Source organism: Bombina bombina, chromosome 12 (assembly GCF_027579735.1).
Source record: "Bombina bombina isolate aBomBom1 chromosome 12, aBomBom1.pri, whole genome shotgun sequence".
NCBI lineage: Eukaryota > Metazoa > Chordata > Amphibia > Anura > Bombinatoridae > Bombina > Bombina bombina.
Genome location: NC_069510.1, coordinates 101757019 through 101776375, shown reverse-complemented (window position 1 = coordinate 101776375; position 19357 = coordinate 101757019). Strand labels below are relative to the sequence as shown.

Genomic DNA, 19357 nt, shown 5'->3' with positions numbered 1-19357 from the left:
TAACAGAGACCCAACCAGTCTCGTAGAAACAGGGGGAGGCAACTCCCAGACCCCAGAGATACAGAATACACAGACTAAGGCCAGGAGTCTGAACAGAGAAGAAATCTTCCCCTAACACAGTGCAACCGCACTCTAGTTAAGACGACTGAAGACTAAGGTCCCAGAGTCATAATAAGGTAGCTCTGAATATCTAAATTTTCAGAACCGAACCTTGCGCAGCAAGCTCAGAAAGATGAACATCTGACGTACAACCCCTGGAGACAAAACACTAAAGTCATCAAAAATGACGCAGAAACTTGAATACTTGCAGGGCAAGTAAGGAGCAGCTGAAATAGGATCCTTCAGGCTGCTAAGCATCCACCAACCAGTGGATAACGTTGCAGGCTATCCAAGAGCCGCCAGTCCTTCCCCACAGATCTTTGAACGTGGAGAAAAAAAACAGAACCTCGAATGACCCGAGGACGATTAGCAGAGCAACAGATCGCAGATCCTGCTCCAAACACCAGACCAGCCCAAGCGACAGGCATGACTGAAGACCTGTAATAACTCTCTTAGACAGTTTCTACATGGAGATTTCAATTTCCAACAGTTGGAACAGAGCATTCCACAGAGCAGCAGACTGCTGTCCCTCACAAAAACAAAAGCCACCTGTTCCAACCTCCTACACACAGGGCAGGATAATGACCTTCCAGAGAGAGGAAACCCCAGCTCTTAAGGAAGACAAGCTACCCCCTCAAAGGGGAGAGCACAGATAAGAACAGCGCACATGCCCCAAGACATGACACCATAGACTGATTAAAACACGGACCGAATTAAAAATCATCCAGACACCACTGTTGAATCCACAGAGAAAACCCCCCACGCAAAGGAGCACACTCCGTCCGAAGGACAAGTCAGGCCTTAAAGTTTGAAACCAGGACCCAAAAGTGAATATGAACCATGGCCTTCTTGCTTGCAAGCTCAATGAGCTAGCCCCTGTGTCCAAACAGTCTCCCTGAAAAAACTGGGGTATCCCGAACCAGTCCACAGGATCATAAGTCTCTTAAGAAAACTGCCACAGCAGTTACAGCCTACAGCTTGCTAGGCCGGAACTAATCCTGCGAGCCCTAGACCCGGGACCTAGATCGCCTTCAAACGAATGACACCCTCAGGGAACACAAGATACCCCGTCTGAAGAAAAACAGACCTCACAGAGGACAATGACTGGGCTAACCCGGAGAAAGGGTACAGGACTCACTTGTAATTCCCAGCCCAAATGGAAGAGAACATCCGTAGCAGGTGGTCAACACCACACAAACACGGTGCTAGGCCGCGACAAAGTCACGCCATCACTCTAGAGCTCCAGGCCCCAAGGACAACTCATACGAAGTCCAAGACTAAGGGAATAACGAGAACAGAGTCACCCGAAAGAGAGTAGAAAAAGGCTAGTCTCCATAATCCTTTCAGACTAACTTTCCAGAGGACCACACCAAAGGAAGAAGAATGCAGAGCATCCCGAACCCTGGTAGAAACATCCCCTAAGCAAACGCTTAGAAAAGGAGACACCGCCTATCGTCCCCAACATGGAGACGACTCACTCTCTGAAGTAGACAAAGCCGCATGGCCCTCACTTCCTAAATAAAATTAAATGATTAATCTGGCAGCAGTGGGATCTGAACCCACGCCTCAGAAGAGACTGGAGCCTTATCCAGCGCCTTAGACTACTCGGCCACGCTACCTAGCTCAAAGCCGCCAGAAACCCGGACGAAGTCCAGAAGTCTTGATTTGAAAGGAGAGTACCTCTAAAAGGAACAAGTCCTAAAAGGACACTCCAAAATAGACCTTAAAAGGGCAAGACCGCCAAGGACCGGTGGCATGAAGGACCTAAATCCCCCATTTTTCACATCCAACTCACAATGGGAAGGAAAACTCTAGTCCCCGCGGAAACAGAGCATGTTGCAGCGGATGTCAACGGAGACCCGGACGACTAGATTGACAGGCTAATGAGGACTGAACCATCCCCCATGCCCCTAAGCAAACCACGGACCATCAAGTCTTCTCAGGATGCTAGCTGAAACTAGAAAAATAAAACAAGATAAACAACACTAATTATATTGTGAGCACTAGGCGCCCTCACCTGACCAGCCAGGCATAAAAGGCGCCACTTGTCTGAACTAGGCAAAGACCGAAGGATTTGTACCCAGTCAGGACCAGCCTGAAACCAAGGACCCCAGCACTGTCAAGGCCACAGAGTCTCTCCCGAGATGGAGGGATAGACAACAGACAAACATAGGACTAGCACATCCTCACTCTTATACAAATTTTTGTTAAAGTAAACAGTGCAACCACAAAATCGCGAGTATCAATTCCAGAGACGAAAGTTCCCGAAGGAAAAATTATGACAACATGAGCTTTGTTTTGTCTATGTGCCATCTATTTGTTAGTCACTAACTAGTTGAGTCCCAGATATCTCTTTTCCCATAGCTCTGTATGATGCTTTTGTAAGGACTGATAGTAATTGTCTTCCTGTTAATACTAAGACTTATAAGAATGTCCTATTTTTCAACATTTAAAGCAGGAATGTCCTGCTCATTACTTATTAGTCCTATGGATATAGTCGGACATTTATAATATTCCACCTCAAACAGTATTATTATTAGTTGGGTAAGCCCATATTCACCTACTTTAGAAACAGTGTCACAAGGCAGGATAGTGCAATTGCGTATTTATAACTTTCTGAGTTGATGCTTTATGAGGTGATTAGTATTTCAATTTTAGTCTATACTATATGTTAACCTGTAAGGTTTAAATATGATATTAATAATTGGTATCAATAAATGTTATGGAGAAATTGGAATACAAACAATATTTTTAATCAACAAGAAAGTTTAGCAGGCATTAAAATGCATTCTTATTCTGTGTTATTTAATATCTTATAACCAGAGAGTGGTATTATTCCATGACAATGTTTAACATATAAGGGGCATTCCCACTTTTAGTAACTGTGTGTGTTTTCATTTATTAAGTTTCCCTTGCAAGGGGTTAAAATATTCTCAGGGTAAGTTATCATGACTCCAGCAACTAATTATTCAATCTAGCAATTAACCAACCAGCTTTCCTCTGAGGGTATATACATGTTCAGTATTGTATAGTTTACAGGTCACGGATGAAGGCGTGAGCCGAAACGCGTCTGACCATTCCCTGCTACATGTAACTTGTTTTTATAGCATTGTTATCTTTCCATGTGCCGCCAGCAATAAATGTGCTTTTTTGTTTTGCAACAACTTCTGTGCCTGAGACCCGCTTTTTTTGTTCTTTAACATGAGCTTTAAACCAAAGAAAATCTGTCCTCACTGGATTAAATAAAAAAATTAGGCAACCCGTAGGTTATCGCCCAGGAAGAACGGACACACCCGTAGGACCAGCCCAACAGGAATCCGAATCTTCCAAGCTCAGACCTGGAAACGGATACTCAAATAACAAAGACTATAAGAAGATTATCATCCCCTTATATCTTATTATGCAAGACAGTCGAAGAGGAAGACTGAGAAATCCCCCCATTAAGAGTGGGATCCTCCAGCAACGCCAAAACGTGCCTAAGTAGAACACGAAGGCACGTCCGTCTAACAAAAGACGCAACATACCTCCGCCGGGACCAATGAAGACACCGGCCCTGAAGGTTGACCCCCCTGAGGCCTCAGGGGCAGTTGCTCCCCCGGAGGGCTGAAATGGACCAGGCGATCCCAACGCCTGACGAGCCCCGGTTAACAGAACACAGACAATATCGTAAGCACACTCCCGGGAGCTGCAGATGCGCCAAAGATATGGCCATGCGGAACCGTGTTGTAACCTCCAGTGGGAACAGGCCACTCTTCATAGAAGGATAAGCAGCGTTTGGGTTACCTGCATGCATAGTTAAGAGTTGGAAATGGAATCCCCAGAGGTGGATGGCTTAGCGGGCCCCCGATTCCCCGATCTCGAGGAACAGAGCACTCTAAAACAGCATTCGGAACATAACTGATGGGCATGTATCACCCGGGCCAATTCATATTCTTCATAAGAAGTAGAATCTGAATCAGAGACTTCCATCTCCACAAAATCAGAACCCTCCATAACTGGGATATTGAATAAAAAAATGAACCAATTAGAAAAATCTAAACAGCAACTTACACCCCCAATGGCTGGGACACTCACCACCTCCTGTGAACCAGACACCAGCGGACCAGAATTTCTCCGTTGCCACACAGTCAGGAATGCGGAAATGGAGAGCTAAAAATGTGACCCCGCCCGGTCACAAGGTAAGCCGTGCAGTCCATGAAAAAAGCGCACCCGATCGTAAAGGCTGCGTTGCTAGACATAGGCCGTTATGTTCCAAAATAGCCATGAGCCAAAGTATCACTACACAGTAGCAGACAGAATCACATAAACATGATTTAAAAAAAAACCCTTAGGAGATATTGACCCTTGATTCCAAGATACGAAAGGAGTCTCACTGAGACCCTATGTTAAGGTTATCCCCGAAAGGTTGTAGCCCCTCTCGGATAAACAGTTGTAATTACAATACATCCATGTTGAAAATAAAATGAAACAATCTTACCGGAATCTACGCCGTGGAACAGGAACACGGCCCTTCAAGTGTGACAAATAGTAGCATCGCTACTGCCATGGATTTGAGAGAAGAAAGCAGGCAGCAAAACTCGTCAATGCTGATTGCTTGTGGAGCTGTTAATATGAGTCGGGTGGTTTCTCAGAAAGACTCTCCCTGCATCTCCGGACTCAAATCTTCATCCATGCTCTCACTGAGAGGCTGATAGGACTACTTAAAACTCCAGTCAAATTCCAAAGAGTACTACCCTCCATAAGAGACTATCGAAAACTTCTGACACTTCTCTGCCAACCTCCTGGGACGAAAGGCAAAGAATGACTGGGGGATGAGGGAAGTGAGGGAGGTATTTAAGCCTTTGGCTGGTGTGTCTTTGCCTCCTCCTGGTGGCCAGGTTCTGTATTCCCAAAAGTAATGAATGCAGCTGTGGACTCTCTCCATTTATGAAGAAAATTAAATTTGAACACCATGAACTTAACACATCATACATTCTTCCTCACCTCATAACTTCGATTCCAATTGTCTGTCTCGGTGCGGTTCTGATTTTGCTTGATCTGGTTGAGGCTGGGTTTCAGTATCTGGTTTCCTGCATTCTCTTTTGCCCAGTCATCCACCAGCTTGTGCAAGTCATCGGTGAACAAGCTTTTTTTGCCAGAGATAGACTGTTGGCAAGCGTCTGAGTTGCTCTCACTGTATTGGTTGTGATCTGTATAAGGTAGAACAATAAGATAGGAGATGCAACCATCACTAGTTTTAAAATCCACAGAGGATAAAAAATAAACAAAAAACAAACAACTCACCTGAGTTTATAATCCCATTGTCCATATGGGTCAGGGACTGGGGTCTACTGCGCTGTTTACTTTTTAGGGATCTGGGGCGACGTGGAGACATGGGCTGAGAGGTATCGGAGGACTGTGTTTTGCTTTCCTTTAAGCAGCGTAAACGGTCGTATAGTTCTTCAAGCTCCTTGTTCTGTTGGGCTTGGAGAGTCACAACCTCCTGAATGTGCCTAGAGCAGAAGAAATTACAGGTCAAAGATACAAAGTGTGAGAACACACTGGACAAAGATAAGGAAAGAACAGTTAACTTGTTTCACAAGTGCTTAAAATTCTCCACACCAACTGAGAATTTGAAACATCCTGGACACAGTTTTCAGTTGTCCTGTCACTCCAGATAACATCCCTCCAACCTTTGAAAGTATTAAGGAAAGAGATTTATAGTCCAAAAATGAAACCCAACCATTTTTAAAGCTTTCACAATGTTTATATTTAGTTTGTCCAACAAAGGTATTGCTGTAAACTCACTTGTTATTAACACAGTAATCATGTTTATCTTAACTCCAACCCTCAAGTGTCCAAGAAAAGGTCAGATTATAAAGCATTTCCTGGCTTAAGACAGCCAATAGCTTAAGTGTACAAGTGTATGTGACTCACCTGCAGTCAGGTATGGAAAGCTTTCATATCAGACCTGATAAGGGCACCTGACCACTGAAGTCACTAAATGTTGTAATACTACTACCCTGAACATTGGATGCTTCATTTTAAGCAAATAAATGTAAAACATCAGGACTACAATATTCCCAATATAAACCTGTGTAACAAGGACATTTAAGAGTTCCCTCTAATTGTATCAGGAGACTTCTTCAGGTGAACAAGAAAGTTCAGAATGCATGACAATGTGCTCAGTTCCAAAAACCTTTGTGACAGTGAAGTAAGATCCAGAAAAAAATCCAAATCAGTAGTAAAAAATAAATGAATACTGGAGGAATTTCTGTCGACCCCTCAGATACTACTTAGGAATTCCACCCAATCCCTAATTTACCAGCGATAAAGACAACTGGCAACAACTTTCTTGAAACAGGACACAATGAGTGATATTACCTCATGAACAAGACCTCTGCCTGTAACGGCGATCAATGACCTCCTATCCATGATATTAAAGGGACAGTCTAGTCCAAAACAAACTTTCATTATTTAGATAGAGAATGTAATTTTAAACAATTTTCCAATTTACTTTTATCACCAATTTTGCTTTGTTCTCTTGGTATCCTTAGTTAAAAGCTAAATCTAGGAGGTTCATATGCTAATTTCTAAGCCCTTAAGGCCGCCTCTTAGCTCAGGGCATTTTGACAGTTTTTCACCAATAGAGGGTGTTAGTTCATGTGTTTCATATAGATAACACTGTGTTCATGCACATGGAGTAACCTAGGAGCCCGCACTGATTGGCTTAAATGCAAGTCTGTCAAAAGAACTGAAATAAGGGGCAGTTTGCAGAGGTTTAGATACAAGGTAATAACAGAGGTAAAAACATAATTTATGCTTACCTGATAAATTTATTTCTCTTGTAGTGTGTTCAGTCCACGGGTCATCCATTACTTATGGGATATATTCTCCTTCCCATCAGGAAGTTGCAAGAGGATCACCCAAGCAGAGCTGCTATATAGCTCCTCCCCTCACATGTCATATCCAGTCATTCGACCGAAACAAGACGAGAAAGGAGAAACGGGTGCAGTGGTGACTGGAGTTATAATTTACAATTTAGAAACTGCCTCAAAAAGACAGGGCCGTGGACTGAACACACTACAAGAGAAATAAATTTATCAGGTAAGCATAAATTATGTTTTCTCTTGTTAAGTGTGTTCAGTCCACGGGTCATCCATTACTTATGGGATACCAATACCAAAGCTAAAGTACACGGATGAGGGGAGGGACAAGGCAGGAACATTAAACAGAAGGAACCACTGCCTGTAGAACCTGTCTCCCAAAAACAGCCTCCGAAGAAGCAAAAGTGTCAAATTTGTAAAATTTGGAAAAAGTATGAAGTGAAGACCAAGTTGCAGCCTTGCAAATCTGTTCAACAGAGGTCTCATTCTTAAAGGCCCAGGTGGAAGCCACAGCTCTAGTGGAATGAGCTGTAATTCTTTCAGGAGGCTGCTGTCCAGCAGTCTCATAGGCTAAGCGTATTATGCTACGAAGCCAAAAAGAGAGAGAGGTAGCCGAAGCCTTTTGACCTCTCCTCTGTCCAGAGTAAACGACAAACAGAGAAGAAGTTTGTCGACAATCTTTAGTTGCCTGTAAGTAGAACTTCAGGGCACGGACCACGTCTAGATTATGCAAAAGACGTTCCTTCTTTGAAGAAGGATTAGGACATAACGATGGAACAACAATCTCTTGATTGATATTCCTGTTAGAAACAACCTTAGGTAAAAACCCAGGTTTAGTACGCAGGACTGCCTTGTCTGAATGAAAGATCAGATAAGGAGAATCACAATGTAAGGCAGATAACTCAGAGACTCTACAAGCCGAGGAAATAGCCATCAAAAACAGAACTTTCCAAGATAAAAGCTTAATATCAATGGAATGAAGGGGTTCAAACGGAACACCCTGAAGAACTTTAAGAACCAAGTTTAAGCTCCACGGAGGAGCAACAGTCTTAAACACAGGCTTAATCCTAGCCAAAGCCTGACAAAAAGCCTGGACGTCTGGATTCTCTGCCAGGCGCTTGTGTAAAAGAATAGACAGAGCAGAAATCTGTCCCTTTAGCGAACTAGCGGATAAGCCCTTTTCTAAACCCTCTTGTAGAAAAGACAATATCCTAGGAATCCTAACCTTACTCCATGAGTAACTCTTGGATTCACACCAATATAAATATTTACACCATATCTTGTGGTAAATTTTTCTGGTAACAGGTTTCCGAGCCTGTATTAATGTATCAATAACCGAATCCGAAAACCCACGCTTTGATAGAATCAAGCGTTCAATTTCCAAGCAGTCAGCCTCAGAGAAATTAGGTTTGGATGGTTGAAAGGACCCTGGATTAGAAGGTCCTGCCTCAGGGGTAGAGACCATGGTGGACAGGACGACATGTCCACTAGGTCTGCATACCAGGTCCTGCGTGGCCACGCAGGCGCTATCAGAATCACCGATGCTCTCTCCTGTTTGATCCTGGCAATCAGTCGAGGTAGCAACGGAAAAGGTGGAAACACATAAGCTATGTTGAAAACCCAAGGGGCTGCTAGTGCATCTACCAGCACCGCACCCGGGTCCCTGGACCTGGATCCATAACAAGGAAGCTTGGCGTTCTGGCGAGATGCCATGAGATCCAGATCCGGTTTGCCCCAACGACGAATCAGTTGAGCAAATACCTCCGGGTGAAGTTCCCACTCCCCCGGATGAAAGGTCTGTCGACTTAGAAAATCCGCCTCACAGTTCTCCACGCCTGGGATGTAGATCGCTGACAGGTGGCAAGAGTGAGACTCTGCCCAGCGATTGATGATTGATGTAAGCCACAGTCGTGATGTTGTCCGACTGAAATCTGATGAACCTCAGTGTTGCTAACTGAGGCCAAGTTAGAAGAGCATTGAATATTGCTCTTAATTCTAGAATGTTTATCGGGAGGAGTCTCTCCTCCTGAGTCCACGATCCCTGAGCCTTCAGGGAGTTCCAGACTGCTCCCCAGCCTAGTAGGCTGGCATCTGTTGTTACAATCGTCCAATCTGGTCTGCGAAATGTCATTCCTTTGGACAGATGAACCCGTGACAACCACCAGAGAAGAGAATCTCTGGTCTCCTGGTCCAGATTTAGCAAAGGGGACAGATCTGAGTAATCCCCGTTCCATTGACTTAGCATGCATAGTTGCAGCGGTCTGAGATGTAGGCGCGCAAATGGCACTATGTCCATTGCCGCGAACATTAAGCCGATTACTTCCATGCACTGAGCTACTGATGGGCTTGGAATGGAGTGAAGGACACGGCAAGCATTGAGAATCTTTGATAACCTGGACTCCGTCAGGTAAATCTTCATCTCTACAGAATCTATAAGAGTCCCTAGAAAAGGGACCCTTGTGAGTGGTAACAGAGAACTCTTCTCCACGTTCACTTTCCACCCATGCGACCTCAGAAATGCTAGAACTATCTCTGTATGAGACTTTGCATTTTGAAAACTTGACGCTTGTATCAGAATGTCGTCTAGGTACGGAGCCACCGCTATGCCTCGTGGTCTTAGTACCACCAGAAGTGAGCCCAGAACCCTTGTAAAAATTCTCGGGGCCGTAGCTAACCCGAAGGGAAGAGCTACAAACTGGTAATGCCTGTCTAGAAAGGCAAACCTTAGGTACCGATAATGATCTTTGTGAATCGGTATGTGAAGGTAGGCATCCTTTAAGTCCACTGTGGTCATATATTGACCCTCTTGGATCATGGGTAGGATGGTCCGAATGGTTTCCATCTTGAACGACGGAACCCTTAGGAATTTGTTTAAGATCTTTAAGTCTAAGATTGGTCTGAAAGTTCCCTCTTTCTTGGGAACCACAAACAGATTTGAATAAAACCCTTGCCCCTGTTCCGTTCGCGGAACTGGGTGGATCACTCCCATCACTAAGAGGTCTTGTACACATTGTAGAAATGCCTCTTTCTTTACTAGGTTTGTTGATAACCTTGACAGATGAAACCTCCCTTGTGGAGGAGAAGTTTTGAAATCCAGAAGGTATCCCTGAGATATAATCTCCAACGTCCAGGGATCCTGTACATCTCTTGCCCAAGCCTGGGCGAAGAGAGAAAGTCTGCCCCCCACTAGATCCGTTTCCGGATAGGGGGCCCTGTCTTCATGCTGTCTTAGGGGCGGAAGTAGGCTTTCTGGCCTGCTTGCCCTTGTTCCATGACTGGTTGCCTTTCCAACCCTGTCTGTAACGAGCAGTAGTTCCTTCCTGTTTTGGAGCAGAGGAAGTTGATGCTGCTCCTGCCTTGAAATTACGAAAGGCACGAAAATTAGACTGTTTGGCCTTTGATTTGGCCCTGTCCTGAGGAAGGGTGTGGCCCTTACCTCCAGCAATGTCAGCATGAATTTCCTTCAAGCCGGGCCCGAATAAGGTCTGCCCTTTGAAAGGAATGTTTAGTAGTTTAGACTTAGAAGTTACATCTGCTGACCATGATTTAAGCCATAGCGCTCTGCGCGCCTGTATGGCGAATCCGGAATTCTTAGCCGTAAGTTTGGTTAAATGCACTACGGCATCCGAAACAAACGCATTAGCCAGCTTAAGGGTTCTAATCTTTCTCAAAGATTCATCCAATGGTGCTGTGCGAATCGCCTCTTCCAGAGACTCAAACCAGAATGCCGCTGCAGCAGTGACAGGCGCAATGCATGCAAGAGGCTGTAATATAAAACCTTGTTGAACAAATATTTTCTTTTTTTTTTTTTTAAAAACACAAATGAATAACAAAGAACTAGTTCAGTTATAGTCAAAAATTCTTTAAATGTATTAATTAGCAGAGGATTGCACCCATTAGCAAAAGGATGATTAACCCCTCAGTACCCAAAACGGATATCAAATTAAGATTTAACGCTTTTATCACAGTCAAACACACTGTCACAGGTCTGCTGTGACTGATTACCTCCCTCAAAAACGAATTTTGAAGATCCCTGAGCTCTCTGGAGACGTCCTGGATCAAAGAGGAAGAAGCAGGAAGACTGTGTTAGAATTTTAACTGCGCAACAAGGCGCTAAAAAAGGTCCCTCCCACTCCTATTACAACAGTGGGAGACCTGATATAACGGTTTCTATGCAGAAATATACGTTAGCCGTGTGGAAAAAAATCATGCCCAAAAAGATTTATCACCAAAGTACCTCACAAAACGATTAACATGCCAGTAAACGTTTTAAAAAACAAAATTTCAGATGCTGTGTAAAGTTATTACTAAGCCTGCTACCAGTCGCTTCTACTGCAGTTAAGGCTCACACATTATATCAGTATTAACAGTATTTTTTCAGTCAAATTCTAGTCCCTAGAAAATAACACTACTGTGCATACATTTATCAGCCTGATACCAGTCACTACTACTGCATTTAAGGCTGTACTTACATCATACGGGTAACAGCAGTGTTTTCTTAGTCAATTCCATTCCCAGAAAATATTGTACTGCACATACCTCATTTGCGGGAGACCCCGCATGCTATTCCCATTTTTTGAAGTTACCCCACTCCTCAGGATGTCGGGAACAGCCAGTGGATCTTAGTTACGCCTGCTAAGATCATAGAAAACGCAGGCAGTTTCTTCTTCCAAATACTGCCTGAGATAGAAAAACAGCACACTCCGGCGCCATTTAAAATAACAAACTTTTGATTGAAGAATAATTAAGTAAAAACTCCAGCTCCTCTCGCGACCTCCTCCTTTGTTGAGGGTTGCAAGAGAATGACTGGATATGACATGTGAGGGGAGGAGCTATATAGCAGCTCTGCTTGGGTGATCCTCTTGCAACTTCCTGTTGGGAAGGAGAATATATCCCATAAGTAATGGATGACCCGTGGACTGAACACACTTAACAAGAGAAACATGTATTATAACTGTGTTGGTTATGCAAAACTAGGGAATGGGTAATAACATAATTTATGCTTACCTGATAAATTCCTTTCTTCTGTAGTGTGATCAGTCCACGGGTCATCATTACTTCTGGGATATTACTCCTCCCCAACAGGAAGTGCAAGAGGATTCACCCAGCAGAGCTGCATATAGCTCCTCCCCTCCACGTCACTCCCAGTCATTCGACCAAGGACCAACGAGAAAGGAAAAGCCAAGGGTGAAGTGGTGACTGGAGTATAAATTAAAAAATATTTACCTGCCTTAAAAACAGGGCGGGCCGTGGACTGATCACACTACAGAAGAAAGGAATTTATCAGGTAAGCATAAATTATGTTTTCTTCTGTTAAGTGTGATCAGTCCACGGGTCATCATTACTTCTGGGATACCAATACCAAAGCAAAAGTACACGGATGACGGGAGGGATAGGCAGGCTCTTTATACAGAAGGAACCACTGCCTGAAGAACCTTTCTCCCAAAAATAGCCTCCGATGAAGCAAAAGTGTCAAATTTGTAAAATTTGGAAAAAGTATGAAGCGAAGACCAAGTTGCAGCCTTGCAAATCTGTTCAACAGAGGCCTCATTCTTGAAGGCCCAAGTGGAAGCCACAGCTCTAGTAGAATGAGCTGTAATTCTTTCAGGAGGCTGCTGTCCAGCAGTCTCATAAACTAAACGAATTATGCTACGAAGCCAAAAAGAAAGAGAGGTAGCGGAAGCTTTTTGACCTCTCCTCTGCCCAGAGTAAATGACAAACAGAGAAGACGTTTGTCGAAATTCCTTAGTTGCCTGTAAGTAAAATTTTAGAGCACGGACTACATCCAGGTTGTGCAGTAGACGTTCCTTCTTTGAAGAAGGATTTGGGCATAAAGAAGGAACAACAATCTCTTGATTGATATTCCTGTTAGTAACTACCTTAGGTAAGAACCCAGGTTTAGTACGCAGGACTACCTTATCCGAATGAAAAATCAAATAAGGAGAATCACAATGTAAGGCTGATAATTCAGAGACTCTTCGAGCCGAGGAAATAGCCATTAAAAATAGAACTTTCCAAGATAACAACTTTATATCAATGGAATGAAGGGGTTCAAACGGAACGCCCTGTAAAACATTAAGAACAAGGTTTAAACTCCATGGTGGAGCAACAGTTTTAAACACAGGCTTAATCCTGGCCAAAGCCTGACAAAAAGCCTGGACGTCAGGAACTTCTGACAGACGTTTGTGTAACAGAATGGACAGAGCTGAGATCTGTCCCTTTAATGAACTAGCAGATAAACCCTTTTCTAAACCTTCTTGTAGAAAAGACAATATCCTAGGAATCCTAACCTTACTCCAAGAGTAACCTTTGGATTCACACCAATATAGGTATTTACGCCATATCTTATGGTAAATCTTTCTGGTAACAGGTTTCCTAGCCTGTATTAAGGTATCAATAACTGACTCAGAAAACCCACGTCTTGATAAAATCAAGCGTTCAATTTCCAAGCAGTCAGCTTCAGAGAAGTTAGATTTTGATGTTTGAAGGGACCCTGTATCAGAAGGTCCTGTTTCAGAGGTAGAGACCAAGGTGGACAGGATGACAAGTCCACCAGGTCTGCATACCAAGTCCTGCGTGGCCACGCAGGTGCTATTAGAATCACTGATGCTCTCTCTTGTTTGATTCTGGCAATAAATCGAGGAAGTAACGGGAAGGGTGGAAACACGTAAGCCATCCTGAAGTCCCAAGGTGCTGTCAGAGCATCTATCAGGACTGCTCCTGGATCCCTGGATCTGGACCCCGTAACGAGGAAGCTTGGCGTTCTGTCGAGACGCCATGAGATCTATCTCTGGTTTGCCCCAACGTCGAAGTATTTGGGCAAAGACCTCCGGATGAAGTTCCCACTCCCCCGGATGAAAAGTCTGACGACTTAAGAAATCCGCCTCCCAGTTCTCCACTCCCGGGATGTGGATTGCTGACAGGTGGCAAGAGTGAGACTCTGCCCAGCGAATTATCTTTGATACTTCCATCATAGCTAGGGAGCTTCTTGTCCCTCCCTGATGGTTGATGTAAGCTACAGTCGTGATGTTGTCCGACTGAAACCTGATGAACCCCCGAGTTGTCAACTGGGGCCAAGCCAGGAGGGCATTGAGAACTGCTCTCAATTCCAGAATGTTTATTGGCAGGAGACTCTCCTCCTGACTCCATTGTCCCTGAGCCTTCAGAGAATTCCAGACGGCACCCCAACCTAGAAGGCTGGCGTCTGTTGTTACAATTGTCCAGTCTGGTCTGCTGAATGGCATCCCCCTGGACAGATGTGGCCGAGAAAGCCACCATAGAAGAATTTCTGGTCTCTTGATCCAGATTCAGAGAAGGGGATAAGTCTGAGTAATCCCCATTCCACTGACTTAGCATGCACAGTTGCAGTGGTCTGAGGTGTAAGCGTGCAAAGGGTACTATGTCCATTGCCGCTACCATTAAGCCGATTACCTCCATGCATTGAGCCACTGACGGGTGTTGAATGGAATGAAGGGTGCGGCAAGCACTTTGAAGTCTTGTTAGCCTGTCCTCTGTCAGGTAAATCTTCATTTCTACAGAATCTATAAGAGTCCCCAGGAAGGGAACTCATGTGAGTGGAACAAGTGAACTTTTCTTTTCGTTCACCTTCCATCCATGTGACCTTAGAAATGCCAGCACTAACTCTGTATGAGACTTGGCAGTTTGAAAGCTTGAAGCTTGTATCAGAATGTCGTCTAGGTATGGAGCTACCGAGATTCCCCGCGGTCTTAGTACCGCCAGAAGAGCACCCAGAACCTTTGTGAAGATTCTTGGAGCTGTAGCCAATCCGAATGGAAGAGCCACAAACTGGTAATGCCTGTCTAGGAAGGCAAACCTTAGGTACCGATAATGATCTTTGTGAATCGGTATGTGAAGGTAAGCATCTTTTAAATCTACAGTGGTCATGTACTGACCCTCTTGGATCATAGGTAAAATTGTCCGAATAGTCTCCATCTTTAACGATGGAACTCTTAGGAATTTGTTTAGGATCTTTAAGTCCAGGATTGGTCTGAAAGTTCCCTCTTTTTTGGGAACCACAAACAGATTTGAGTAAACCCCCTGTCCCTGTTCCGATCGTGGAACTGGATGGATTACTCCCATTAACAAGAGCTCTTGTACGCAGCGTAGAAACGCCTCTTTCTTTGTCTGGATTGTTGACAATCTTGACAGATGAAATCTCTCTCTTAGAGGAGAGTATTTGAAGTCCAGAAGGTATCCCTGAGATATTATCTCTAGCGCCCAGGGATCCTGAACATCTCTTGCCCAAGCCTGGGTGAAGAGAGAAAGTCTGCCCCCCACTAGATCCGATCCCGGATCGGGGGCCCTCAATTCATGCTGTTTTAGGGGCAGCAGCAGGTTTCCTAGTCTGCTTGCCCTTGTTCCAGGACTGGTTAGGTTTCCAGCCTTGTCTGTAGCGAGCAACAGCTCCTTCCTGTTTTGGTGCAGAGGAAGTTGATGCTGCTCCTGCTTTGAAATTACGAAAGGAACGAAAATTAGACTGTCTAGTCTTGGCTTTGGCTTTGTCCTGAGGCAGGGCATGGCCTTTACCTCCTGTAATGTCAGCGATAATCTCTTTCAACCCGGGCCCGAATAAGGTCTGCCCTTTGAAAGGTATATTAAGCAATTTAGACTTAGAAGTAACATCAGCTGACCAGGATTTTAGCCACAGCGCCCTGCGTGCCTGAATGGCGAATCCTGAATTCTTCGCCGTAAGTTTAGTAAGATGTACTACGGCCTCCGAAATGAATGAATTAGCTAGTTTAAGGACTCTAAGCCTGTCCGTAATGTCGTCCAGAGTAGCTGAACCAATGTTCTCTTCCAGAGACTCAATCCAGAATGCCGCTGCAGCCGTGATCGGCGCAATGCATGCAAGGGGTTGCAATATAAAACCTTGTTGAACAAACATTTTCTTAAGGTAACCCTCTAATTTTTTATCCATTGGATCTGAAAAAGCACAGCTATCCTCCACCGGGATAGTGGTACGCTTAGCTAAGGTAGAAACTGCTCCCTCCACCTTAGGGACCGTTTGCCATAAGTCCCTTGTGGTGGCGTCTATTGGAAACATTTTTCTAAATATCGGAGGGGGTGAGAACGGCACACCGGGTCTATCCCACTCCTTAGTAACAATTTCAGTAAGTCTCTTAGGTATAGGAAAAACCTCAGTACTCGTCGGTACCGCAAAATATTTATCCAACCTACACATTTTCTCTGGTATTGCAACTGTGTTACAATCATTCAGAGCCGCTAACACCTCCCCTAGTAATACACGGAGGTTTTCCAGTTTAAATTTAAAATTTGAAATATCTGAATCCAGTCTGTTTGGATCAGAACCGTCACCCACAGAATGAAGCTCTCCGTCCTCATGTTCTGCCACCTGTGACGCAGTGTCTGACATGGCCCTAATATTATCAGCGCACTCTGTTCTCACCCCAGAGTGATCACGCTTACCTCTTAGTTCTGGTAATTTAGCCAAAACCTCAGTCATAACAGTAGCCATATCCTGTAATGTGATTTGTAATGGCCGCCCAGATGTACTCGGCGCTACAATATCACGCACCTCCCTGTGAGCGGGAGATGTAGGTACTGACACGTGAGGCGAGTTAGTCGGCATAACTCTCCCCTCGTTGTTTGGTGAAATTTGTTCAATTTGTACAGATTGACTTTTATTTAAAGTAGCATCAATACAGTTAGTACATAAATTTCTATTGGGCTCCACTTTGGCATTGCAACAAATGACACAGGTATCATCCTCTGAATCAGACATGTTTAACACACTAGCAAATAAACTTGTAACTTGGAAATACAATTCAATTAGAATAATATTAAAACGTACTGTGCCTTTAAGAAGCACAGAAGATCTATGACAGTTGAAAAACAGAATTTATGTTTACCTGATAAATTGCTTTCTCCAACGGTGTGTCCGGTCCACGGCGTCATCCTTACTTGTGGGATATTCTCTTCCCCAACAGGAAATGGCAAAGAGCCCAGCAAAGCTGGTCACATGATCCCTCCTAGGCTCCGCCTACCCCAGTCATTCGACCGACGTTAAGGAGGAATATTTGCATAGGAGAAACCATATGTTACCGTGGTGACTGTAGTTAAAGAAAATAAATTATCAGACCTGATTAAAAAAACCAGGGCGGGCCGTGGACCGGACACACCGTTGGAGAAAGCAATTTATCAGGTAAACATAAATTCTGTTTTCTCCAACATAGGTGTGTCCGGTCCACGGCGTCATCCTTACTTGTGGGAACCAATACCAAAGCTTTAGGACACGGATGAAGGGAGGGAGCAAATCAGGTCACCTAAATGGAAGGCACCACGGCTTGCAAAACCTTTCTCCCAAAAATAGCCTCAGAAGAAGCAAAAGTATCAAATTTGTAAAATTTAGAAAAAGTGTGCAGTGAAGACCAAGTCGCTGCCTTACATATCTGATCAACAGAAGCCTCGTTCTTGAAGGCCCATGTGGAAGCCACAGCCCTAGTGGAGTGAGCTGTGATTCTTTCAGGAGGCTGCCGTCCGGCAGTCTCATAAGCCAATCGGATAATGCTTTTAATCCAGAAGGAGAGAGAGGTAGAAGTTGCTTTTTGACCTCTCCGTTTACCAGAATAAACAACAAACAAAGACAAAGTTTGTCTGAAATCCTTAGTAGCTGCTAAGTAAAATTTGAGAGCACGAACTACATCCAAGTTGTGCAACAAACGTTCCTTCTTTGAAACTGGATTAGGACACAAAGAAGGCACAACTATCTCCTGGTTAATGTTTTTGTTAGAAACAACTTTTGGAAGAAAACCAGGTTTAGTACGCAAAACCACCTTATCTGCATGGAACACCAGATAAGGAGAAGAACACTGCAGAGCAGATAATTCTGAAACTCTTCTAGCAGAAGAAATTGCAACCAAAAACAAAACTTTCCAAGATAATAACTTAATATCAACGGAATGTAAGGGTTCAAACGGAACCCCCTAAAGAACTGAAAGAACTAGGTTGAGACTCCAAGGAGGAGTCAAAATTTTGTAAACAGGCTTGATTCTAACCAGAGCCTGAACAAAGGCTAGAACATCTGGCACAGCTGCCAGCTTTTTGTGAAGTAACACAGACAAGGCAGAAATCTGTCCCATCAAGGAACTTGCAGATAATCCTTTTTCCAATCCTTCTCGAAGGAAGGATAGACTCTTAGGAATCTTAACCTTGTCCCAAGGGAATCCTGCAGATTCACACCAACAGATATACCAAATTATGTGGTAATTTTTCTGGTTACAGGCTTTCAGGCCTGAACAAGAGTATTAATAACAGAATCTGAGAACCCTCGCTTTGATAAGATCAAGCGTTCAATCTCCAAGCAGTCAGCTGGAGTGGGTCGAACGGACCTAGAACAAGAAGGTCTCGTCTCAAAGGTAGCTTCCATGGTGGAGCCGATGACATATTCACCAGATCTGCATACCAAGTCCTGCGTGGCCACGCAGGAGCTATCAAAATCACCGACGCCCTCTCCTGATTGATCCTGGCTACCAGCCTGGGGATGAGAGGAAACGGCGGGAACACATAAGCTAGTTTGAAGGTCCAAGGTGCTACTAGTGCATCCACTAGAGCCGCCTTGGGATCCCTGGATCTGTACCCGTAGTAAGGAACTCTGAAGTTCTGACGAGAGGCCATCAGATCCATGTCTGGAATGCCCCACGGTTGAGTGACTTGGGCAAAGATTTCCGGATGGAGTTCCCACTCCCCCGGATGCAATGTCTGACGACTCAGAAAATCCGCTTCCCAATTTTCCACTCCTGGGATGTGGATAGCAGACAGGTGGCAGGAGTGAGACTCCGCCCATAGAATGATTTTGGTCACTTCTTCCATCGCTAGGGAACTCCTTGTTCCCCCCTGATGGTTGATGTATGAACTTGGCCCTCGCTAGCTGAGGCCAAGCTTTGAGAGCATTGAATATCGCTCTCAGTTCCAGAATATTTATCGGTAGAAGAGATTCTACCCGAGACCAAAGACCCTGAGCTTTCAGGGATCCCCAGACCGCGCCCCAGCCCATCAGACTGGCGTCGGTCGTGACAATGACCCACTCTGGTCTGCGGAAGGTCATCCCTTGTGACAGGTTGTCCAGGGACAGCCACCAACGGAATGAGTCTCTGGTCCTCTGATTTACTTGTATCTTCGGAGACAAGTCTGAATAGTCCCCATTCCACTGACTGAGCATGAACAGTTGTAATGGTCTTAGATGAATGCGCACAAAAGGAACTATGTCCATTGCCGCTACCATCAAACCTATCACTTCCATGCACTGCGCTATGGAAGGAAGAGGAACGGAATGAAGTATCCGACAAGAGTCTAGAAGTTTTGTTTTTCTGGCTTCTGTCAGAAAAATCCTCATTTCTAAGGAGTCTATTATA

At 44.4% G+C, this 19357-nt stretch overlaps 1 protein-coding gene across 4 annotated transcripts in view; it reads right to left on the bottom strand.

Annotated features, from left to right (window-relative positions):
- Positions 1-19357, bottom strand: part of WNK3 (WNK lysine deficient protein kinase 3) — a 544128-nt gene that overhangs the window by 21939 nt on the left and 502832 nt on the right. For all 4 annotated transcript variants that reach the window (XM_053695870.1, XM_053695869.1, XM_053695868.1 and 1 more), the window contains exons 22-23: positions 5383-5591; positions 5083-5288 (exon numbers count right to left, since the gene is read on the bottom strand). In XM_053695870.1, the coding sequence (XP_053551845.1) occupies positions 5083-5288; positions 5383-5591 (415 nt within the window). The remainder of the gene's footprint in view (positions 1-5082; positions 5289-5382; positions 5592-19357) is intronic.